Genomic DNA, 24,880 nt, shown 5'->3' with positions numbered 1-24,880 from the left:
AAGGGTTTAGTAAGGAGCTGTTGTGTGTCAGCTGGTGGATATTCACTGTTATCTACGCTATGTTAGCGGGATCGTGAACGGTACATTTCAAGGCAGGTACACCGTCGTTCGTGAAGGTAAACGGTCGGTTGGTAGTCAAAATGGTGATTCTACGCAGCAGCGCCGGAGCCGGAGCCGAGTCGGCGGCATCAACTCCGAAGAGGAGGACGATGGAGTTGGATACGAGCGCCGAGTTTATGTCGCTCCTTCCCGCGTCGCAAAGAAAGTCCGCCCGGCTGACACGGTCCTCCCGGGGCCTGGATGACAGCTTCAGCAGCCCCGAGCACACCACGGCCAATGTACGTATGCACACTTCAACATCTTCTAGACTACTACACCATCAGTTATTGGGTATAAATAATTATGAATGGACATAAGTTTGACGTGCTAGCTTTGTTAGCGTGCTAAGCTAACTAGCTAGTTGTCTTGTCAGCTTGTAAATAAACGACACTGACACTGTTTTCTGAATGAACACGCGCAGTGTCTCCCGATAATTTACGGAAACTGGCGTGTTTGTTGAAACATGCAACCACTATTGATAAATTATCTTTTCAGATGTGCATAGTGAAAGATCAGTGTACTAATTTGATCAGTACTTCGTGGTGTAAAAGGCTAAACCATCTAAGTGATCATGCGAGATCCGTGCAAATTTGACCCCAGATTTATCTTCATGCATGCTGTCAACGGTACCTCTGGGTGTTTTTGACACCAGAATTTGTTTCATTTTTGGTCAAGAAAGATTAAGGTCCTTCCTGTAGGGCCAATCTTTGTAACAGCTTGTAGATATGGATTTTATCTAATACACCGTGCACCTTTTGTTGAGATGGACGTTAAGGTATAATAAACATTAACTAATTTATTGTAAGGTACCGATGAGAAATCATAAGATGATACATTATTTCATTGGTGAAACTCTGCTCAGCAGCAATATGCAACATAAGATTAACACAAAAAGATGCAGAGCATATAACAGTATTCACACAAAAATACATATTGGCTATTGCCCATAGTGTCCATACTGCTGCAGATTTAGAGTGCAGTAGTTTTTAATCATACAGAGTAGTTCTTGACAGCTGTTTGAAGTAGTGTATTATGTTAGTATGTTCCCTGTTTACTGACAATGAGTGGCATTTGCTGACTTCTACAACTTTATCTGTAATCCATTAACAGACACTTTGCTTAAATACATACCAAGCATAAAAATGCCTGTGAATATGTTAAACAGTATAGCTCACAAAGTGTGCCATACAATATGAACCCAGGGGTTTTCCAAAGTACAAAGTCTTGTGTATCTTGCACACATATGTTTGCCTTTAGGTTTGGATTTAGAAGTTAGCCACTAAATATTTCCATGATTAAATTGGATTTCCAGTCAAATTAGCATTTCTTCTGTAATTGCATGAACAATCAACAGGGGCATGTTGATCTGAAGCAGGACGAGAGAAGTGGTCTCCAGCACTCTCTAAGGACCCGGGGTCAGAGAGTCAAACTTGAGGTTTCTTTTGCTGACATGGAACCAAAAACCAGCTCCCCTGTGAATGAAGAAAATATTGGAGGATGTTCCACAAGGTAATACAAACCCTCTCACTTTAATATTAGTGGCATTTTCTCTGAGTACTCTTTAAGGGATGTAGTTTATTTTTCCAAAAGCCTGTCTTTTTTTTTTTTTTTTTTTTTTTTCCAAAAATTTTCCAAGATAAGACAGGTGCTTTTTAAGTTTTGTATTCACTTTTAACTTTTCAAAAATAATGTGCAAAACCTTATATTACATATTTTTTCATTTAGAGTTGTCCTTATTTACAGCCAAAATACCAGGATAAAATGCTGACACATATGCTGTCATGACCACAAGTGCAGTAACCACCATCACCTACTACATGTAGCCTAACTGGTCACCGTTGAAAATATGCCCCCATTCATTGTGCACTGCAAGCTAACACTCTGCTTTACAAACAAAGCTGCCAGTGCCACCTGTTTTTAAATTTTTTAGTGTTTCTCCTTCCTTATGTCATAATTCTGCATTTAAAGGAAACAGTAGTATGCTCTTTGGTACATAAGCATTGTGGAGTACTGGTTTGTTAGAAAGATTCCTCAGTTAATGACAGTGCGTGACCAGCCCAAGATGGATAGTGCAACTCACGTTGGGAGCTTTGGATCAGTACCTCACAACTTACCAAAAAACAGACTCTGTCTTACATACCCCTGTGACTTGTATACTAGATTTTTTGGGCTAATATACAGTCAGAAAATATTTTCAGGTGGCAGAAAAATGATGTTTGAATTTATTCTTTTACCAGGAAATCTTCCAGACTGCGAGAGGGCAAAGAATCCAGCAGCAAACAGCAAGCAGGTAATGCTTATTACAATTAAATATATTTTTTATGGGCTCTGCAGCTTTTATATTTTGATAGGCAGACAGATGTTGAACAGCCTTTGTTATGAAGGGCCTATACTTGTGTTAAGCTTCAAAAAATCTTTTTTAAATGGTACATCAGATGTTCCAGATGAAGTGGAGGGGTCATCAACTCCAAAGAGGAGTCGCTTTAACCTACAGAGCCCTGAAGAAGAGGAGGAAGAGGAGGATCGCTCTGTGAGACGAAGTTCCCGAATCACCAGATACGGCTTGAACTCCCGTAATCAGTCAGTACTGTACGACAGACTCATCACCAAGTGAGTTCGGCACCATTCACTTCATGCCCTTTTGTTTTATTGTTAAATGCCTCAGGTCAGATAAAGCTGAGTGACAATTTCAGTTAGAATCTCACAAACTGACGTACCTTGTGGTTATTTCTCTAAATCAAATGTGTTATAATGTTTTGAAAAAACTTTGTCCCTCAGCACTGCTGAAGCTGTTCTCCAGAAGATGGACGACATGCAGAAGATGAGACGCAGACTGAGGAGCAGAGATAGAGACACTAAAGAAGAGGTAACACATACAGGAATCCACATTTTTCTATTTTTAACTCTAAACTGGGTCGTATAATCGTAGTGTTAGTGTTTATATTTAATACAGATAACAAACTATTAACAGTGAATTATTCAGCATTCAACATGTTTTGTCCTAGCATCTTGGCGTGTACACCAGTAGCAGGATGACAAGATCTTTGAGGAACAATGTGGAGAGTAAAGACACAGAGGAGGAGAACCAAGGTGAGCTGGATGAGGTTTATTAATCATCAAGGGCAAATGAGCAAGGCATGCAGGCTAGTTTGCCTTCCATCCAATTCAAAGAATAAATTCAGACTGTATAAAACCTGAGGTCTACAAGTTACAACAAGTAATACTAAAACAAACAAACAAAAATAACACCAGCACATATCATTTTGTTTGCTTTATGTAATGGGTAATTCGTTATTAATCAGTGAAAGGTAGAGTTATTTAAAAGTGATAATTTGTTTTAAAGAATATATAAATTCAACTCGTAACTGCACATCTTTTTTTTACCATCTGGAGAACAAAAAAAACTCAGGAATGGAAACCAATCGTGTTGATTTTATTGTCCAAATAACAGGAGGAGATGAGGATGATGAGGGCCATGACGAAGAAGAGGAGGAGGAAGATGGAGAAGAGGAGGAAGAAGATGATGATGATGATGGTGAGGATGAGGATGAGGAAGAAGATGAGGACGAGGAAGAAGAAAACCAAAGACGTTATGACTTCAGACAGCGAAAGACCGTGGTTCGCTACCAGGCCCCACAGGACGGTACTGCTTCAGTTTAATGTTGCTTACACTGTTTAAGTTAAATAATTCATAGTCTTAGAAATTATTACAAATCATTGCACACCTAAATTCAAATTTGAGTCATTTCCACAAGGGTCTTTGTGTCAAGCCTAGCTGGATACTTTACACAATGTCCGAAAAACAAATGAGTGCCAGATACCACTTTGCATCATACTGCATTCAACGCTTGCTGTCCATACTACATTGGTTAAATATCTAACTCTTTGCACTGTATATAACAGTCTTCTCCTTAAACAGTACAACATCACCTTCAAGGATGCATATTTTACCCTTTTAAGACAAGTTTCTATTGGCCTCAGAGGTCCCAAAAACATGCCTTAAAAACACCCAAGTATAGGATTTTTGCATGTGTAAAACCCTCTGTGTCTGTGGTTTTAAATGTTAATGACCTGTCTGACTCTGCCCCTGACTACACCCCTCTTAGGACATGGATGTGGCTTAAAAAAAAAAAAACTTTATTGAAATGTCATATATTCAAACAATGAACTGTGACATAAACATGAATTCTGAAGAACATGTCTTAACATATAATATTTAGTTATGACAAAAAAACATACAGAGAACCATAAAAAATGACAGACCTAATAAACAAAGGCAGGACTGTGAGAGCACATAAAAGAGTCCAGAATATATTAACTGACCAAACACAGATATATAGGTGGATGGAATATTTGTAAAAATAAATTATCTAATATTAGATGGATGTACCATTTAATGAGTACTGCATGATTAAACACAAAAATTTTGATTAGCTACTTAAGACAGAGGATTGAGGATTTACCTACAAGAAACCTGAACAAGTCAGACATAAGTATCTTACTGCCCTTGTATCACATTACAATTTTTTTTAAAATTTAGGAACCATGAATTTTCAAGACTGGAATATTCATTATAAATATACATTCAGTATGACTGTTTATGGCAGTAAAAAAGTTTGCGTTTGTGGCACATGGTTTATTAAGCATGGAGGTATTTATTAACCTGAGAGCAGCTGTTTTTAGCCACTTGGGGGAAAAGTTTTGTTTTACAAAACAAAAAAACTTTCACATATGTTAAGGCCTGACATTGGCCTTAACATATGTGACTGTTAAGGTTTCCTGACATGCAGGAAACTGGTCAGAGGTGCAGGCAGGACTGGACTCCACTAGGATGAGTGAGTGGAGTCCAGCTGTGCATGGTGGTAAAATTTGTCATCTCTGATAAAATCTTTGCAACTTGTTGGAACAGAATTGGACAAAATAAATACTTCTCCTTCGGTCTTGAAAAGCATACACAGTCTGTAGTAGCCTCTCTTATGGACAGCATGATTGCTGAGCTGAGGTGATGCTGCAGCTGTGCTGATCTTTGCTCTGCTTTGCGTCTTTTTTACGATGTTCCTCCCTGCTTTAAAGAGAGTTAAACGTGCCGTATTTAACACATTTATTGCATCATATCAAGCTCTTTATGCTATGATTGGTGGTATGTTTTTAATATTTCATTTTGTAAATATTGAAAATTAAAAAAACGTTACACTAATGTCTCGTGGGGCTGGATGACACCTGCTGGCGGGCCAGTAAGTAGTCATGTTCTGGCAGCTGTGAGAAGGATTCAGAGGGTGGAACTTTCCTCCAATGTAAGGATTTTTTATTAAAGAAAATTACTTCTTTTAGTTTTGGTCAACTGAAAGTTAAGAGGTTTAAAAAAGGCTGAAATACAACTAAAACTAATAAACACTTAAATGCTAAGACTAATTGTAAAAAAAAATAAAAATCCCAAAATTAACACTGATCAGTGCAAAGTTTTGTTCTCTTAACTGCCTTTGTCACATTAACTTAAAAAAATAGCTGAACTGCATCATGTTATATGTGCAGCTTTAAGTCACTTCTGGGATAATCTCACCAAACTGTTGATGAACATTAAACATTCAGGAATTCATACTGTAAATACCATATAACAGAGTTTGTTAAAATGTAGCTATAATGGCTTGTATTCCATGGACTAAATGATTAACAGTCAAGTCTTGTGCTAGAATTACCAGGTCTCATCTTGTTTGATTTCGGCTACTCTGAAAAAACCTTATGGGCAGGTAGTGCTGCTCCTTAAAACGTATCATGCTGAAAAAGTACGATCTAAAACACTTCTAAACAGAATTGGCACCAAAAGAAAGTTTGCATTGAATGCTGGTTTTCTTAAAGTCAAGATGTCGCATAACTAGCTTCAGGAATAATCAATAAAAGTTGATGCACTTTTGTGTAGAACATGCCCCTCTAAATATAAATATATATATATATATATATATATATATATATATATATATATATATATATATATATATATATACAGTTGAAACCAGAAGTTTACATACACTATATAAAAAGGCACATAAACTTTTTTTTCTCACCGTCTAACATTAAATCAGATGAAACTTTTCCTGTTTTTGGTCAGTTAGGATTACCAAAATTATTTCTATTTGCTAAATGCCAGAATAATGAGAAAAGGATGTTTTTAGACAAATTTTACTACGTTCTTTAAAGTCAGAAGTTTACATACACTAAGATTACTATGCCTTTAAACAAGTTGGGAAAGCCCAGATGATGATGTCATGTCTTTGGAAGCCTCTGATAGGTTTATTGACAACATTTGAGTTAATTAGAGGCACACCTGTGGATGTATTTTAAGGCACACCTGAAACACACTGCTTCTTTGTGTAACATCATGGGAAAATCAAAAGAAATCAGCCAAGATATCAGGAATGAGAATTGTGGACTTGCACAAGTCTGGTTCATCCTTGGGTGCAATTTCCAGATGCCTGAAGGTGCCATGTTCATCTGTTCCAACAAATACATGCAAGTATAAACACCATGGGAATGTCCAGCCATCATACCGCTCAGGAAGGAAACGGGTTCTGTGTCCCAGAGATGAACGTGCTTTAGTCCGAAAAGTGCATCTCAGCCCAAAAACAAAAGCAAAAGACCTTGTGAAGATGCTGGCTGAAGCTGGTAAGAGTGTGTCATTATCACCAGTCAAACGAGTCCTGTACTGACATGGGCTGAAAGGCCACTCTCCCAGGAAGAAGCCATTACTCCAAAAGAAACATAAAAAAGCCAGATTACAGTTTGCAAATGCACACAGGGACAAAGACTTTAATTTTTGGAGACATGTTCTGTGGTCTGACGAAACTAAAATCGAACTTTTTGGCCATAATGACCATCGTTACATTTAGAGATAAAAGGGGGAAGCTTGCAAGCCTGAGAACACCATCCCAACTGTGAAACATGGGGGTGGCAGCATCATGTTGTGGGGTTGTTTTGCTGCAGGAGGGACTGGTGCACTTCACAAAATAGATGGCATCATGAGGAAAGAACATTATGTGGAAATACTGAAGCAACATCTCAAGACATCAGCCAGGAAGTTAAAGCTTGGGCGTAAATGGGTTTTCCAAATGGACAGTGACCCTAAGCATACTGCCAAACTGGTTACAAAGTGGCTTAAGGATAACAAAGTCAATGTTTTGGAGTGGCCATCACAATGCCCTGATCTCAATCCCATTGAAAATGTATGGGTAGAGCTGAAAAGGCATGTGCGAGCAAGGCGGCCTACAAACTTGGCTCAGTTACACCAGTTCTGCCGGTAGGAATGGGTCAAAATTCCTGCAAACTATTGTGAGAAGCTTGTGGAAGCATATCCAAAACATTTTGACCCAAGTAATATAGTTTAAAGGCAATGCTACCAAATACTAATGAAATGTATGTAAACTTCTGACTCTCAAGAAAATAATAAAAAAATGTCTAAAAAATTATCTCTCTCATTATTCTGGCATTTAGCAAATAGAAATAATTTTGGTAATCCTAATTGACCAAAAACAGGAAAAGTTTAATCTGATTTAATGTTAGACGGTGAGAAAAAAAAGTTTATGTGCCTTTTTATATAGTGTATGTAAACTTCTGGTTTCAACTGTGTGTATATATATATATATATATATATATATATATATATATATATATATATATATATATATATATATTTAAAAATTTTTTTTTTTTTTTTTTTTTTTTTTTTCAATTTAACTATTAAATTTGAGTTTGATGAGGCTTGTTATATTTGTTTTTTTAGAACCAAGAGAGCCCAGAAAACGCAGCATGTACTTTAAGGACCATTCCTCACCAACCAGACGCAGGTTCAGATTCAGCTCCACAGCCCCAAGGAGCCCCTACAACAGGAGAAGAACCAGCAGGTGAGTGTGACTTGTCAGCTGTCACCATTAATTTTGAAACAAAGACATTTAACATGTATTTATGTTGTTGTTTGTTCCTCGGGATACTCTGATTAATAACTATGACTTACTTTTAAAACTTATAAAAGTCAGCACCAATGGTCTGACTGTCATCGTGCTCAGAGTAGGGTCTCACACCTGTAGCAGTTCCTAAATTTTGAAATATCTTTTTTTTGTTGTTGTTTTTTGTTTTTTTTCTAATTCCCTTCAAACCAACCTCAGGAGTAGTTCTGAGAGGTAAGACTCGCTAATTGTCCTTGTCAGTGTTTTTGTTAGTCCGTAGTTTGTTTTGGGTTGATGTCTGTCTTCACTGGCACAGTGGTTGTTGGTAGTTTGACACATGTGGGGGAAACTTGGGTTGAAAGATTGACAGTAAGCCAAACATCACTGTAGTTTAATTTTTGTTTCAGACAAAAACAAAGCGAGACTTACTGTTTAAAATGTATACACAGTCACTTTATTTGTATGAAACATTGGAAAACTACTGGTTCTGTATGTTATACCATACAAACAGATTGGTTGGAAACTTTCTCAAAACCAAACTTAAACTAGAAAAGCACTCGGAAAGCGCAGACCTCCGCCATTAGCCCTATCTCCCAATAGTAAAGAATCCTTAAAAGAATTCCTGGATCCGGACGGTGATCCAGATCACTCCCAAAATCGAATCACTTCTTCCTTATGCCATTTCTGACATTTCCTGAAAATTTAATCAAAATCCGTCCATAACTTTTTGAGTTATGTTGCTAACAACTAACTAACAAACCCTGCTGATCACATAACTTTTTGGCGGAGGTAATAAGACCAGCAAGAGGCAAGAATACATAATTTTACAGTTAAAACTACATAGCCAAATAAAAGAGAGTCTTCGATTTAATTTAAAGGTTTTCTGTTCGCTCTTATATTTCTGTCCGTCCAAAAGTTTCCTGGAAGAAAGGTTTGTAGTGTAATGTGCCTACTCAGCCACTTTGAGACTGGACCAGTAAAAGGGGCTCTTCTTGGATGGTCAAGTTACACATGATCTAGATTCAAATACTAGCCTATTTTTAATTGGAAATAAAGATTACTGTAATGTTACTACCAAGTTTATTAATATACACTGTAATCCTTATGAATAGCTAAGTGGCAGGAGTGTCCTGTGTGTTTTTTTCCTTTGTCATGAAAGGGACAGTGAACACAAATGTATTACGTTACTAGCAATGAGCGCAAAGAAACATGAAATAGCATTTCTAAAAGATTAAAAAAATCCAAACAGGGCTGTGTTACTTTGTTGTCGATGAGCTCAAAGTCATTAAGATGCAGAAATAGTGAAAGATGATTTTTCTGCATCTTCTGCCTCTTCAGGAGAAGACATGCCATCCACAGCAGCGACTCCACCTCCTCATCCTCAGACGAAGAACAATTCCAGAGACGGAGAAGTAAGAACAGGAGCAGGTCGGTCAACAGGTGAGAGCAGCAGCCATCATACAGCACCAGTAGAGGTAGAGAGGAACAACGGCACTACTTTTTAAAAACTTCATACTTAAGAATTAATACTTCAGCGCAAGTGCAAAATAAAATTCTAATGTATAGAACATTATCTATGGATAGACTTGGATCATTGGCTTTTTCTGTCTGTTTTAGGCTGCTTTTGTTGATAGTTTTAGTACTGTTAAAATCTCTCCAAGAATTAGATAATAAAGCTGGAATGGATCTGAAAATCTACTATGTTTATCCTGCAGATGTCTGCCTATGAACTTTGTGAAAGAGGACCTGCTGGGAATCCATAAGGACAGGATGAAGATTGGATCAAGCCTTGCTGATGTGGACCCCATGCAAATAGACAAAACGGTAGGCTCCAGAGATGGGTCAGCACTTCACATAAGACAAACATCAGCAGAACAAATTTATTTAGGAACGTTTGTATGTACAGTATTTTAACAGTAAAATCAAATAAGGTTGTAAGAAAATTGTACTTTTTAAATAGTAAATTACTGTGGATCCTGTGTTTTTGCTCAGAAATACGGATGAATAGATTACTGGGTGGAGAAACACTAATGACCATTTTAATAACGTGGGCAAACAATGAAGACATAACTCTTTGTGTCATTCAGGTTCGTTTTGAAAGCATTGGAGGTTTGAGCAGACACATCTCAGCACTGAAGGAGATGGTGGTCTTTCCTCTGCTATACCCAGAAGTCTTTGAAAGGTTCAAGATACAGCCCCCGAGGTAAAACAGTTGAAATCATAGTTTAGAATTTGTTTTTCATTTTGTGACTAGAGTTAAAGTCTTAATCATTTTGATTAAATCATTCGTATCAGAGTTTGAATATTCTGTAGAGCCAGGGGGAAGCTTTCATTTCACATGTGGCCCACTGAAAACAAAATGGTACAAAACCATGTATTTTGATTTTTATATATAAATTTAAATATTTCAGTTTGTTAATTTAGATTTTGAGTTTACTTTTTCACTCAGCTTGCATTTGAGTATGCACTGTTTATGGGTAAGAAGTGGTCTGAAACATGGCTGCTGTTGTCAGGGACCTTTGAACGTATGTCTGAAAATGTGTTCCTTTCACTGAGAACATCTGAAATTTTGTAAATAGATGGATATCTTTTCAAGTTAAGGTCTTGTAAATCTTCTCTGCCACTGCCTCACACTTTTTCAAAATTGCATTATTGTTTAAGATTGACTGTTTTTTTTTCTTCTGTGTTTAGGGGTTGTTTATTTTATGGCCCACCAGGAACAGGGAAAACCCTCGTAGCCAGAGCGTTGGCCAATGAGTGCAGTCAGGGAGAAAGAAAGGTGGCTTTCTTTATGAGGAAAGGAGCCGACTGCCTCAGTAAGTGGGTGGGAGAATCTGAGCGACAGCTACGACTGCTTTTTGATCAGGTAAACTTAAAATACATTTACATCAACATATTTTTGTATGATTAGAAATTTCTTTCTATCAATTTAAGCCTGCTATCTACATTATGACTTTTTAACATTTAAATTTACAAAGTGAACGTCTGTTCATTGAACTGTATCAGGTCTAAAAGTAGTTCACTCCGTGAATGACACCTGTTAACTTGTCCATAGGCATACCAGATGCGCCCCTCCATCATTTTCTTTGATGAGATCGATGGTTTGGCTCCTGTCAGATCAAGCCGTCAGGACCAGATCCACAGGTGAGCAGCACTTCTGCTCTTACGTTGTGCTGTTATTGTACTAAAACTAGATGGTGTAAAATGTCCAGCATGGAACCTTGATGAAACCATCTGATTGTCTCATGTGTTGCTGAATGTATTTCCTATTAACAAGATAAAGAAATTAGTCTGTTTTATTCTGCACCAATTTGCCTACAGTAAGTTTGGTTTAGTGTTTTATGACAAGATCAACAGCTAAATGTGTTAAAAAAATCTAAAAGGGGAACCAGAATGGTTGAGAAGGCCCGATGTTTTACACCAACTGAAACTTAGAACATTGTACGTTCAGCTGCAGCTACCAAGACACGTGTACCACTCAAAATAAAACAAACAAAAGGTATAACTGTCTGTGTCCATAGACAGCTTTTTTATCACTGACGGCGTTTATTTTTCATTCTAAACCGATGTAGTCCAGCATTCTGAGCTAGCTAGCATTCCGGTTGACAGAAACAGAGCCTCTGCCTGCTGAGCTATCTGTCAATCAAATGAGACGCGCCAATCAGCTTTCATCCTAAATATAATCCAAACAATTGTGGTACAAAAAAATTCACCCCCCGTACAGTGGGAGCACAATAAGACGCTAGCTAATGAGACATGTTTGGTGTTTTGAACCAGGCTGTAAACCGGTTTATTTCTAGTGTCAAAACTGGCTGTTTAACATGTGTCCAGACGGGACTTCCGGTGTTCCTGCAGCCAGCCTCACATTGACACTCGCGGTATAGCAATTTTTTGCACTTCCGCATTGGCTTCATTTTTCAGGACCAGAGGTTGTCGCTTGCTATGGACATGCAGCCTAAAACCCTCCAGTGTCTGTAAGTTAAAAAACACAGGAATCATTCATTTCTGCATTCACTTGAATTATCTTTTGCTTTCGTTTAGAGTAGGTGGTGCAGAAATAGAAATAAAGTTTTCAGTAAGAATTGTATTATGTTGAATAGTTTCATCTTAACTGTTGTACAATTTCTAAATCCTAATATTCTTTATAATCAATTGAATGAGTGCACACTCACAAAAGGGAATCTGTACTGTGCCCAAGCATGCTTGAGCTCCAACAGTACATTTCCCTGGCACAGATGGAAGAGGTGGGCTTTGGTGTGGTACAACTCTAATGCGTGCACTCGAGCACAGGTGCATACATGCAGCATAGCATGTGATCAATATTATTGTTCCACCCAACATTTTTTTTTTAACAATGGCGCTATATTACAGAGCATCACTGGCAACAATGTCTCAAAATAAGTCACAAAGCGAGTGAAGTTATTGTCATCTTGTCTGTGTATTTTTCCTTTTTGCTGACTGTGAGATCACACTCCTGGTAAACTGGATGTGCCATATTAAAATAGGATGATTTGGCTTGGAATAGTATGAGTGCAGGCCAGTGGGGGACAGGGAAGGGGAGACAAGTGTGCTTCAGTCAGTACAGTATGGGGCAGCAGGGACTACAGTGAGTACAACCCAAGTTTCAATCATCTATTTAGGATCAAGAAATACTACACTTACAAAGATGGCGTTTCCTTAAAGAGGAACTCTTTGTTCTAAATAATGTCTTCACAATGCATTCTCTTTTCTGTCTCTGTAGCTCCATTGTGTCGACGCTGCTGGCTCTCATGGATGGATTAGACGCTAGAGGAGAGGTTGTTGTGATCGGAGCAACAAACAGACTCGACTCCATTGACCCAGCTCTGAGAAGACCAGGACGCTTCGACAGAGAGTTCCTCTTTGGTCTGCCTGACAGAGAGGTGAGGAGCCAAAGCTGTCCTTTGAGCTAATAAAAGACGATAAAGCAGAAAGGTTGATAGTGTGGGTCTGAGCAGTTATTTTTTTGTTTTTTTTGTATGGCAGGCAAGGAAAGACATCCTGAAGATCCACACCAGACAATGGACACCCACGCTTTCTGAAACTTTCCTGGAAGAGCTGGCAGATAAATGTGTTGGTATGTTAACAATGACGTAACCAATATATCGGCTGTAAAAATCTGCCTACATCAGCCATATGTACAAATAAGTTCATGAAGTGTTAGGTAAGACCAACAGATCTACGTCTACTGAAGATTTTTTTCTTTGTTCATCCTCATTTCATAAATTTTAGAGTGTTTTCTAACAACTGAAGTTTGTTTCTTTGTTTATCCTTAAACTTTAAAGTGTGTGTTTAAGGACTTAAATTTTTAGGTCTGAACTACATTTACATGGTGGTTTTGGCCAAAATAACTGAAAATTTCAGATATTGGCAAAGATCTCAAATTTGAACTCATCTTCTTTCATCATTTAGCAAATGTATTGAACAGTGTAAAGTTATTGTGGTGTGATAGCTGTGGTAGTCATAATATAACATTCATGATCATTTTTGAAATCAAACTAGTCTGGAAATCTGACAATACAGAAAAATAGAGTTTTGTATGCTAGAGCAAATCATATCATAAAACATGATTGGAAAAAGTGGCAATAAGATGAAGAAATTCAAAAAGGAGAATTGCCTCTGTGATAAATCTGACAATAGTTAACAGGGGCAGATGACTGTTGTGAGGCAACTTGCTGGACAACAAAAACCACCAGTGCCATGGGATACAAAGTAGTTTTGATCTCTCTTTGTTTAATGATTAAAAGGTATTAAAATGACTTGTATTGGGTTTCAAAGTGTGTGCGGGAACCTTGTTGTCTCTTGCAGCCTTGTCAAATTCAGTGTGTTCTCATCAGTGGACCTCACTGGCCAAAATGGCTGCCACAGAAACTGTAGTTCATGGGCCCCTCTTCCTTATGTGGTGGGAAGTGGGGATAAATATGTACTGCAGACAAACACCCACACAACAAAGTCATAATGATGGCAGAGAGAGAGAGAGCAGTCCTCTTTCCTAGAAGAATAAACAATTAGACATCTTAGTAACATGAGATTAAAAAAAAAACATATAAAACATAGATTTTTGAAGACCCTCTTTACAAGAGGTTTATCGTATTCTTAATTCACATTTACAAAAAAAACGGCATAAAACATGAATATGGTAGGGCAAAGAAGTTCAATCTTACACTTTAGTTTAACTAATTTATACAATGTTATTTCTCCTCAACTTTTCCATTTCCTCATCTATTTGTGATTATACTGTTAAGAGCTTATTTTAAAATTGACCCGAGACCAAATCATATTGGTCTGCACTCCAGTAAGTGATGAAGGAAACACTGGTATAAAGTATTTTATATCTAGAGCTACAGGTAGCAGGATGATTATTACATGGAGCACTTAAAAAATCTTTACTCCCTCTTTGTGTCAGGTTACTGCGGAGCAGACATCAAGGCGGTGTGTTCTGAGGCTGCTCTGTGTGCACTGCGACGTCGCTACCCACAGATCTACGCCTCATCGCAGAAGCTTGTGCTTGATGTCAACTCCATTGCGATCACAAACAAAGACTTCATGACTGCTATGTCCAAGATGGTCCCAGCTGCTCAGAGGTATAACATGAACAACCTTAGATCAATACTAAACTAATATAATGCTGTCTTTACATTTCTGATGCCTGGCTTATTCATAGTTTTTTTTATTTGATAAATATTGTGCTGATTGTGATTCTCAGGGCAGTAGTGTCACCAGCCAAGGCCCTGATACCAGCCATTCGTCCTCTGTTGAGCGCCACCCTGCAGAACATCCTGCACAATGTCAGCAGAGTGTTTCCACATGCAGAGCTCGGTTTAAAGCGGAAGAGAGAACATGGTACGCTGTCTTTATATCCTCATCTGTTTGCATTTAGTTATTGTGGGCTCAGTACTTTTCTTCTTGGTCATGCTTTACTTTTTTATTTAATAGCTTGATCTCTCTTTGCTTAACGGTACTAAGACCAAAAAAATATATAATTCAGGTATCAGGTGTGACCTTTGTCTTTGTGCATGCGTGTTTATTCCCAGATGTGGCCAGTGGTGCATCTGAAGATGAGGTAATGTTCAGTGAGGATGAGGACTCAGAGGTCCTGTCCAGTGGACAGACGACTCTCTCCCAACTCAGAGCACCGGCTGCTAATGGACTCCTGAACCTCAGCAGGTAAGTTAAACATTATTTGGGGATAAATTTAGTGCAGGAGTTAAGCTCCTCATTCTTTCATATTATGCTTCTGTTAGTTGACTTTATTTCATATACTTTTTCATTAAAAGCTTGGTAGTTGCCCAGTTAGATAAAAAAATTACATGTTTTTGTTGTTTACACTTTGCAGTGATTGTCTTTCAGTGATTTAACTTCAACTTTTTACTATCCGTTGTAGCTGTTAATTTTTCTCAGTGACCCAAATCTTTTCTTTATCTTTCAGGCAAACTAATGACTGATAAAACATGAATAAATGTAAAGATTTCTGTCACTTTGGCTGTCTGAGGCTTTCTGTCATTTCTCTTCATGTAGGAGTGTTTTGAGCCACCCGACCTCATACCGGCCGAGGCTTCTGTTGGAGGGCAGACCAGGCTCGGGTCAGAGCTCTCACCTGGCTCCAGCTGTCCTCCATGCTCTGGAGAAATTCACTGTTTACACACTGGACATGGCTGTGCTGTTTGGAGCCAGCGCTACTGCACCAGAAGAGACTTGTGCACAGGTACGTGAAATATCAGTATTCAAATGAAAACAAGCTTTAATTGAATTACATTTCATATCACATACTTTATCATGCAGAACATGATGTCTTTACCTGGGTTCCTGTAGATCCTTTGAAATCCCAAACTGGATTTTTACATTTGAAGACCTTAAATTCTCTAAAATTTTCTGTTGTGTATGCTAGAGCAAATCATTTATCATAAAACAATGACAGCTGGGATAGGCTCCAGCTCCCCCTGCGACCCCTGACGGGATAAACGGTATAGAAAATAAATGGATGGATGACTGTAAGAAGTGACAATAAGTTGGGGAGATTCACAAAGGACAATTGTCTCTATGGAAAATCTGAAAATAGTTAACAGGGTCAGATAACTGTTGTGAGGCAACTTGCTGGACAATAAAAACCACCAGTGCCATGGGATACAACATAGTTTTGATCTCTCTTTGTTTAATGATTAAAAGGTATTAAAATGACTTGAATTGGGTTTCAAAGTGTGTGCGGGAACCTTGTTGTCTCTTGCAGCCTTGTCAAATTCAGTGTGTTCTCATCAGTGGACCTCACTGGCCAAAATGGCTGCCACAGAAACTGTAGTTCATGGGCCCCTCTTCTTTATATGGTGGGAAGTGGGGATAAATATGTACTGCAGACAAACACCCACACAACAAAGTCATAATGATGGCAGAGAGAGAGAGCAGTCCTCTTTTTTCTAAAATGTGTCATTCATTATGACCAGAAGTCAAGGGGAGAAATGTATTAGATTTGCAATTAAAGTTATCATTCTTTTGCCCAAAACACACCGATGCCGTTTAGTCATGGCCAAACCTCAATTGCCACCCCTAGCACACACCGACAGCAGCACTTAATACCAGAATCAGGAGCCCATTCAGGACTTGCCTCCTCTTCTCACTGGGCAGGTGAAAAAATGATAAGAGCAGTGGTATTTCACAAGTGATGAAGCCTCCCACTTATTCTGTTTTTTAAGATGGCTCTTTTCTTCTTATGTGCTCTCAAACAGAGCTGTTACTCAGCAACTGAAATGTACAAAACAGCTGCTCTCTGGAAAACTCTCCCCAGCCACAGCTGTCTGTGGTGTTAATTGTCACGCTGAGTCTAGATGCATTAGGCCTCCACTTTGCACATAAAAGACAACAGCTGGAAAGCGATGGGATGAACTTCGACTGGTGCTGGCCTTTACACAAATGTATACATTTTCATTTCTCGTCAGCATCAGGGCCTAGAATTTAACATTTAACCATTCTGTCTGGTTTCTTTGTATTCTGTGGAAGCTAATCTACATGCTTGTCTGTAAAGTAACTTCTTTTTTCTTTTTTAATCTGTCCAATAAACTGATATTAACATGTCTTGTGGTTCACAGATCTTTGTTGAAGCAAAGCGGACCTCTCCCAGTATCCTGTACATCCCTCACATCGGACAGTGGTGGGACACTGTGGGCCCAGCTTTAAAAGCCACCTTCCTCAGCCTGCTTAGCTCAATCCCTGCGTTCTCTCCTATACTGCTTCTGGCCACATGCAGCCTGAGATATGAACAACTCAGTGAGGAGGTATAGAAAAAAGTTGAACACAGTTGGTGTACAATGTTAATACATTAGAGCATTCTATGATTAAAAATGTATTTGTGAATGAATGAAAATAAGTAATAATTTATTTGACAGTTTAGTTTCTTAGCCTATTCTTCTCTTTCTTTACTCGTCTCAGGTGCAGGAGTTGTTCCGGGTGGAGTATGGAGAGGTTTTTCACGTCCCTGTCCCCACCAGCAGAGAAAGAAGAAACTTCTTTGAGGATCTTATCCTCAATCAGGCAGCAAAACCCCCCTCCTCTAAAAAGAAGGCTGGTAAGGAACTAAAAATTCAAGCAATAAAATACAAATCAAAGCCTGCTTTATTTGATCTTTAACTAAAATGAGCTGCGGTACTTTTTAACTGAGAATAAGCTTACCATTTTCAAGAGTTTTTAACTGATGAACTATTAGAAAAATTAGTTTTCAATTAATGTTACTAATTTGACTCAAAATCTTGTTTGGTTTTTAGAAAAATGGGTTGCACAGTAGCTGCAGTATGCTTAGTTGACATGACCAAGTTTTGGACATTACAAAGTCTGAAACATGTTTTTGGTTGTGTTTTTCCTGTCCTTTACTCCTCAAGTCTTTGTGTCTGTCTTTGCTTCAGTGCTTCGAGCATTAGAGGTGCTTCCTGTTGCCCAACCACCTCCTCGTCGTCAGCTGACTGAGGAGGAGACACGGCGACTGGAGGAGCAGGAGGAGGCTACTCTCAGGGAGCTCCGTCTCTTTCTGCGTGATGTCACCAACCGTCTGTCCCAGGATAAACGCTTCAAAGCATTTACAAAGCCTGTGGATTTAGAAGAGGTATACTTGGTTATCTCATTTACTGTTTTATCATAAACTTTTTTTTAAATACTTAACTGTTGGTTTAGCTAAGAAAGTGTGAAGTCTAACTGGTTCACTTTTGGTGTTGGGGATTTCATTATTATTTTAATCAGTGCTCAGTTTGATCCCTGTCAGTGATGTTTCTAGGCTTATTATTTTCTTTCAAATTAAATCCAAAATGATTAATTGCATTTAGCCGACTAGTCTAAAGTGAGGAAGATATATATTAAGTAAATGTCACTAACAGTGCAAAAGTTGGTTTGCAGAATGTAGCTACGATTAGCAGTGCTAGCACCACCAGCCTTCCATCCTATTTGCAGGTTGATGACTCCATTTCTGACATGCTAGTCGTGTCGTAGGGCATCTTGCACGTGTTGTTGATTATGTCGCACTACAAGACTGTTTGTTGTTTCTGACATGCAAAAACGGGCCCAAGGTTTGCCGATGAGCTGTTGGCCTGAACTGATAAAAACTGTCAATAATTAGTATGGGTGTAATGATCCATCAGGGTATATTGATACATTGATTGGTTGATTAATTAGCCAATCAGATTGATAGAAAGTCAAAACATCAATAAACCTTGAAGTCACCTTTAAGTCAAGCGTTTATTTTGAAGTTCCTCCTGCACGCCTGTTGACAGTTTCTACCCCGCACCATGGCCTCAACAAGCTAGCAGCAGTTGCTAACAGTTAGCAGTCAAGATAAAGAGGATATCCACTCCTCCCTCACATTTGTGGCCATAGACTATACCAGAACTGACCTCTTGTCTGCTATGGCTGCAATCTGTTATCCATGTACAACCACAGTGTGAAAGCGTTTATGAATAGAAACCACTCTTTCCCTCCTTATGGCTGAAGTAGCACAAGTGGTGTCTGATACAGATAAATATGGAGGGAAAAGACTGCTACTAAGTGTCTCCATTGATACACTGCTTGTAGTCTGCCATGTTGCGTTAAATTTAATAAGAAAGTATATGCTGTCTAAACTTAATGTGGTTCAAGCAGGAAAGCTGTTCTCTTGATATTATCCCCCTCTTTCTGTCTTGTAATGAGGCCGCTCATTACAACAGAGATCCTCATTTGAAATAAAACTTTTTCCCAAGCCATCCATTTATCAAAATCAAGATTGCAATAAAGAAACAATACAAATGCATACCCATTGCATCACGTGCCACAGATTTTCTTATCTAATTAAATCTAATTAAAATTTCATTATATATTGAAAAATTACAAATGAAGCTTATGCCACAGGTGTATGTAAAGTAAGAGGGCTGAAATAGAACAAAAATAACTATGTACGTCCATGTGTATAAATGAAATCAAGAAAAATCTAAAATGGAAAAACAGAGGCTAAAAGTGGATCATAACTCTGAAACTTGCAGAAAAAGTACATATTGGTGTACCTTAGAGTGGTCCGAGTACATGAAAGAAAATAAAAATGTCTGGTCCTGAAAATGTTTGCTGTTTTAAAATCAACATGATTTAACACAAGTGTTCGTATTATGTTCCCACTTTAAAGGTGATCAGGGCCCCTCAGTTTTAAGCAATTACAGAAAATATTTGCAACATCAGAAAGTCCTTGCAGTAAAACAAATGCCTTTGTTCTTTTTGTATACTATGTCTAAGTTTAACTGTTAAGTTTAACCGACTTGTATTTCTGGTGCTGACTTCAAAAGGGATCCTAACTGTTTAGCCGGCTAAATGTAAGCATCCCCGTAAACCGTAAATATCACAGCAGCTTCTTTTTGTGTGTTTCAGGTGCCAGATTATGCAGAGGTCATCAAGAAGCCGATGGACCTGTCCACAGTTCTCACAAAGATTGACCTCCATCAGTATGGGACCGTCAAAGAGTTCCTCCAGGATGTGGATCTCATCTGGCAGAATGCCCTTGAGTACAACCCAGACAGAGATCCTTCAGGTCTGTAGAGTGAATATGTGCTCACAGAGAACATACATCGTATGGAGTGGAGGAATCAGTGGAGGATAATGAAGTAGTTTGGTACTAGATTTCTGTTTTATTGATTTGTGCTTATGTGTTTTTCATCCAGACCGTCAGATCCGTCACAGAGCATGTGCACTAAAAGACACGGTCCATGCTATCATCAGGGATGAACTGGATGAAGATTTTGAGAAGATTTGTGAGGAGATCAAAGTGTCCCGTAGCACAAGAGGTGAATTTTGTGTGTGCTTGCATTTAAAATGACCAGTTTCTCCAAGACTTGCACTCTTTAGCAAGAATTTCAGTATTACAATATTGAGTTTGTGTTGGTGGTAAAGAACTGTGATACAGAATGTAGAAAAAACACTTGGCTTTATTTTATTGTCTATCTTAGATTGCTCTTCTGTGCGGTTTGCTCCATCCTTCTACCATGTCCTTCCCAAACCATCTAAACCTCCATCTGAGGTGAAGATCACTGAAGTAAACCCACAAAGAGAGCTGGCCAGACCAGCAGTTGCTGTTACTCCAACTACAAGTGCCTCTTCTCCTGCAATTTCTAAAAACATAGGTAAAGACTACCTGAGATAACAGTTGTATTATGACTTTACAGAAATAATTATCACCCAGAAAATGTATTTCTCTTTTTTTCTGTCAGCCCAAAAGAAGAAAAGGCGGAGGAGTCGCTGGTCTGCAGGCGTCTACAAAAAGAGGAAGTCTTTGTCCTCCCCTCACACATCCAGAGATGACACACATTTGGGATCTGACGACGAAGAGGAAGATGGAGATGATGAGGAGGAAGTTGAGAGGGGAGTAGAAGAAGATCAGATGGCGGTGGATGTAGAGTCAGGGTCTACGTCAGCTCAGGAGGGGAGTTCTGTAAAGGAGCAGGACAGTGAGGAGAAGAGCCAAGCTGCTGAAGAAATGGTTAACCCAGGAAATGAGGAAAAAACACAGGATGAAAAAGAGGAGAAAGAAACAGTCACAGATGACAAAAGAGAGTTAGAGGAAAACAAAGAGGTGTTGAAAGAGGCAGAAAATGAGAGCAGTGAAACCATTACAGTGAACGCTAACAACAATGACAACACTGAGACAGAGGGAGACACTAAGGAACAATCTACCAACACAGAGGAGAGGGAGGAAACTAGCAGCCAGAAGGTAACTGAAGCTGAGACTGACGGATGTCAAAGTGTAACAGAGACAGATGAAGGGCACAAGAATGAAGTCACTGTAGAGGAGGCAGAGCAGAGCAGCCTAGCTGGACCTATGGAGGTGGAGGAAATGGATACATCAGCTGTGAATGATGCCACTGCTGCTGAAAGAGGAGAGGAAGACACAGGAACAGGTTTGATATTTAAACATCTATTTTTATTTGCTGGTGTGGACATAAAAAATAAGACAAGGGGATTGCAGTACAATTGGTGAAAAATAAAAGTGAACAGTTCTGTTTTTAAAATGGCTGATGTTTATGAAGAATTTTATTATGACAGATTTCTTTTAAAGCCAGCATTTTTTAACTTCTTTTGTTGCTTATCGCATGAAAATCTTTCAAGGGTATTATCCCGTTTCACTGAAACCTGCAGGATTTTTCCAAGGTACAGAAAGATGAAAGAAAAACTTACCTCCACCCCCAGCAGAGATTCTGTTAAATTTTAATTTGTGATTTGGTATAATTAGTGGAGATGCAGAGATGCAGTGGGTTAACATCAGTATTAACCAATATTGGCCCTTTTGACAAACATCTGCCATTTTTGAAATACTGTTGAAATGAACTGATGTCAGTAGCAGATGTTTGTGTAACTGCTGATTAAGAGAGAGATGTATTAGTAGGTAGGTATATGTTTTCATGATCAAATATTAGAGAAGATTTTGGTATTTTAATTGGCATTTTGTGAGTGTTACAGCAACAGAAGTAATGAGCAAACGTCTGGATCAGAATCAGCCTTTGGCCAAATTGCTACCTTAAATATTGGCATTGTCTCTGTTTTTTTGCATTCCCACCATCAAATAATTGTGTAGTTTACAGAAAGAAAAGTTTTAAGAAATGCAAACCTTAAATTCAGAAGTAAAGAAAGATAAAATGTGGTTTTCTTTGATGATAACAAGAAGTCACCATGTTTTAAAGTGTATGTTTCAGCAGGCTGTCATTCTTTATAGCAGACTGAACATTGTGTGTGTGCTTCATGTCTCAGAGCGAAGTGTGAGGCGCATGACTCGGGCTCTAAAGAACACGGTGCTGCAGCAGCAGATGATTGATGTGGACAAAGCTCTGCAGATCCTTGATCAGGAAATTCCCCCTCTAGTGGTGGACAGAGAAAAATTAAAGGTGAGAAGGCTACTATGGCTGTCCTATGTATGGTCTTCTGATCACTGCCTGCAGTGAGCCTCTTCACACTGAACAGATAGTTACCTCCGCCAAGGCGGTTATGTGATCAGCAGGGTTTGTTAGTTTGTTTGTTAGCAACATAACTCAAAAAGTTATAGATGGCTTTTGATGAAATTTTTGGGAAATGTCAAAAATGGCATAAGTAAGAACTAATTAGATTTTGGGAGTGATATGGATCACCGTCTGGATCCAGGAATTTTTTTAGGGATTCTGTACTATTGGGAGATAGGGCTAATAGAGATCTGCCCTCTCCAAGTGCTTTTCTAGTTAAAAATGTCATCCCTCTTTTTCCTGCTCTTTCTTCAGGAGCTGTTAGAGAGAGTAGTGTCAAAGACTGAAGGCTACGAAGTCTACAAGCTGGAGAAGCTCTACGCTCTGCTCTGCCAGAGCATCTATAGACACAGACGAGATTACAACAAAACAGCACTAACACAGGTTGGTATGAACTGATACAAAGATCTAGCTAGAGGTTTAATGGCAAATGTGTGATAATTCCCACACCGTGACATGTTCATTTTTAATTATCATTAAAATCATGAGCGATAAGCATGCTTGAATAGCACTGTAAATTCTGTCCAAACAGCATGTAACCTAGGTTTGTTTACTGGTGAATGGGTAAAAAAATGTCCAAAGTTTGACTTGAGATGTAAAGAAACAGGCCAGGGTGGAAGAATTGCTTTGTCTCTGGTCTGCTATTGCCTGCACCATTGTTTGTAACTAATGGCATGCAGAGCAGACACAGACAAGTACCTAAGAGCACTTTAGCAACAGGCTAATTAATTCATAAGTTCACATTATAGATATATCAGATGGAATCGTGGTCTTTTTAATGTAAAATCTACTCAACTCAAGAGACTTGTGCTGAAAATGGATTCTTGTTTGCTTTCCACCAAACAACAGCGTGTCAATAGTGGTATTGATTAGGACTCAGATTAATGCCTGTTCAGAGTTTTCAAAGCAATAAACCCACTGGTTGAATAATCTTTGTAATGGCTATCCTAATAAGAAGCTAGTAATATTGTGCTTCTCCTGCAATGACAATTCTAAAAAATCTGTATCTAATGAAGCTTCTAATTTGCATTTTACATTTTCACATTAATATAAATATAAAAGAAGTAAAACATTATTAACAAAATATCACCAGTGTCATTCTGTATTAATTGACTGTTTTGTTACTAATTGTAACTGGGGATGTTTTTAATTTTCATGGAGATTCAGTAGATTGTTTCTATTGCTTAAACTGCTGCAATGTTTTTAACTTTTCCTCTTTTTTTTTTTAATTAGGAATTGGAACAAGAGATTGAAGACTTCTGTTGACTCCTCTAGACAATGTGACCATTTTTTCAGTAATTACACTCACCACCCTCTCAACTTTGTAAATATACAAACACTTGTTCTATTTTCATAGACGTCTATAGTCACCTCTATTTGTGCATTAGCTAAAACTTGATATGACCTTTTTTGTCTATTTAATTAAATGTTTTTTAGCAAAATATTGTGTCTGTTGTGTGCTCAAGATGATGACTATAGCTGTTTTAAGATATATATATTTTTGGCTTTTTTTATGCCTTTATTTTAGAGAGGAGTGGATAGTTACAAATGGGGATGACAGAGTGAGGGAGAGATATGTGGGGAGGGAGCCACAGGCCAGACTTGAACCCAGGCACATCCTAACCAGTAGGCCATCTGTGCTCCCTGTAGACTATAGCTTTTGGCATAGCAAGAAATAATGCCACAGCTTTTAATGACCATCTAGACCATCTAGTAATAGACATCTACATTATGCAGAATATTTGTTATAGAAGTTATTGTGACTACTTTGTGCTTGTTGACTGCTAAAAATGTTAACACAGTACAGTACGTTCTTTAAAATACACATTTGACTTTGAAAGACTCGCCTATTAGCTCAGTTGACAGTTTGACGCCTGGACTAGTTTAGAAACTTTAGTGATGGAAGAAGGAACATTTATCTGTGTGACTCAGAATTTATATATATATATATAAATATAAATTTATTTGTATGCTTTCCAGATAAAGGGGATTTTACAACTAGGAGTTAAAGAGCTGTAAACTTGTGCTTTGGTTGAACCACCTCCAAACAAACATAATGTGATGTCAACTTGGGTATCTTGTTTTGTGTAAGTGAATGCTTTTTGAGGTCACAAACTGCATCTGGGAAATCAAAGACGTGTCTTTTACCTGGTAAGTGGAGTGTTAGAGAGACAACTGAGATGCAGGATCTTGTTCTTTTTCTTCTAGGTGAACCCATAATGGACACTTAAATCTATAAAAGCTTGCATATGTAGTATATTTTTACCCACAATTTCCATTTAGGTCAGGTCATCATGATGAAACAATGAAATTTCGGGGTTACCATTACCAAGTGTTCTCTCTCTT

At 38.3% G+C, this 24,880-nt stretch overlaps 1 protein-coding gene and 2 non-coding genes across 4 annotated transcripts; all 3 read left to right on the top strand.

Moving 5' to 3' along the window:
* On the top strand, window positions 1–23,933 carry LOC121514123 (ATPase family AAA domain-containing protein 2-like). Of its 2 annotated transcripts, XM_041794217.1 has the most exons (30): window positions 1–338; window positions 1,454–1,608; window positions 2,337–2,389; window positions 2,535–2,709; window positions 2,878–2,965; window positions 3,105–3,189; window positions 3,551–3,742; window positions 7,874–7,994; window positions 8,256–8,270; window positions 9,375–9,476; window positions 9,752–9,860; window positions 10,124–10,239; window positions 10,728–10,902; window positions 11,092–11,180; window positions 12,778–12,937; window positions 13,041–13,131; window positions 14,461–14,638; window positions 14,761–14,897; window positions 15,089–15,221; window positions 15,573–15,759; window positions 17,135–17,320; window positions 17,475–17,610; window positions 17,945–18,141; window positions 19,920–20,079; window positions 20,210–20,332; window positions 20,495–20,668; window positions 20,756–21,442; window positions 22,290–22,423; window positions 22,790–22,918; window positions 23,768–23,933. In XM_041794217.1, exons 1-30 carry the CDS (start codon window positions 141–143, stop codon window positions 23,798–23,800), a joined length of 4,518 nt encoding a protein of 1,505 aa, XP_041650151.1. In that variant the 5' UTR covers window positions 1–140; the 3' UTR covers window positions 23,801–23,933. The 2 variants fall into 2 exon arrangements, with proteins under 2 accessions (XP_041650151.1, XP_041650152.1); XM_041794218.1 differs by lacking the exon at window positions 8,256–8,270.
* On the top strand, window positions 13,858–13,992 carry LOC121514348. The gene has a single exon (XR_005992291.1). It is a non-coding gene; the product is annotated as a small nucleolar RNA SNORA5 (small nucleolar RNA).
* On the top strand, window positions 16,277–16,411 carry LOC121514349. The gene has a single exon (XR_005992292.1). It is a non-coding gene; the product is annotated as a small nucleolar RNA SNORA5 (small nucleolar RNA).
* Window positions 23,934–24,880: the final 947 nt, after the last annotated feature.

This window comes from Cheilinus undulatus, linkage group 8 (assembly GCF_018320785.1).
Source record: "Cheilinus undulatus linkage group 8, ASM1832078v1, whole genome shotgun sequence".
In the NCBI taxonomy this organism is placed as follows: Eukaryota; Metazoa; Chordata; class Actinopteri; order Labriformes; family Labridae; genus Cheilinus; species Cheilinus undulatus.
Note: the sequence above shows the minus strand (reverse complement) of the source record. Positions and strands in the feature narration are given on the sequence as shown.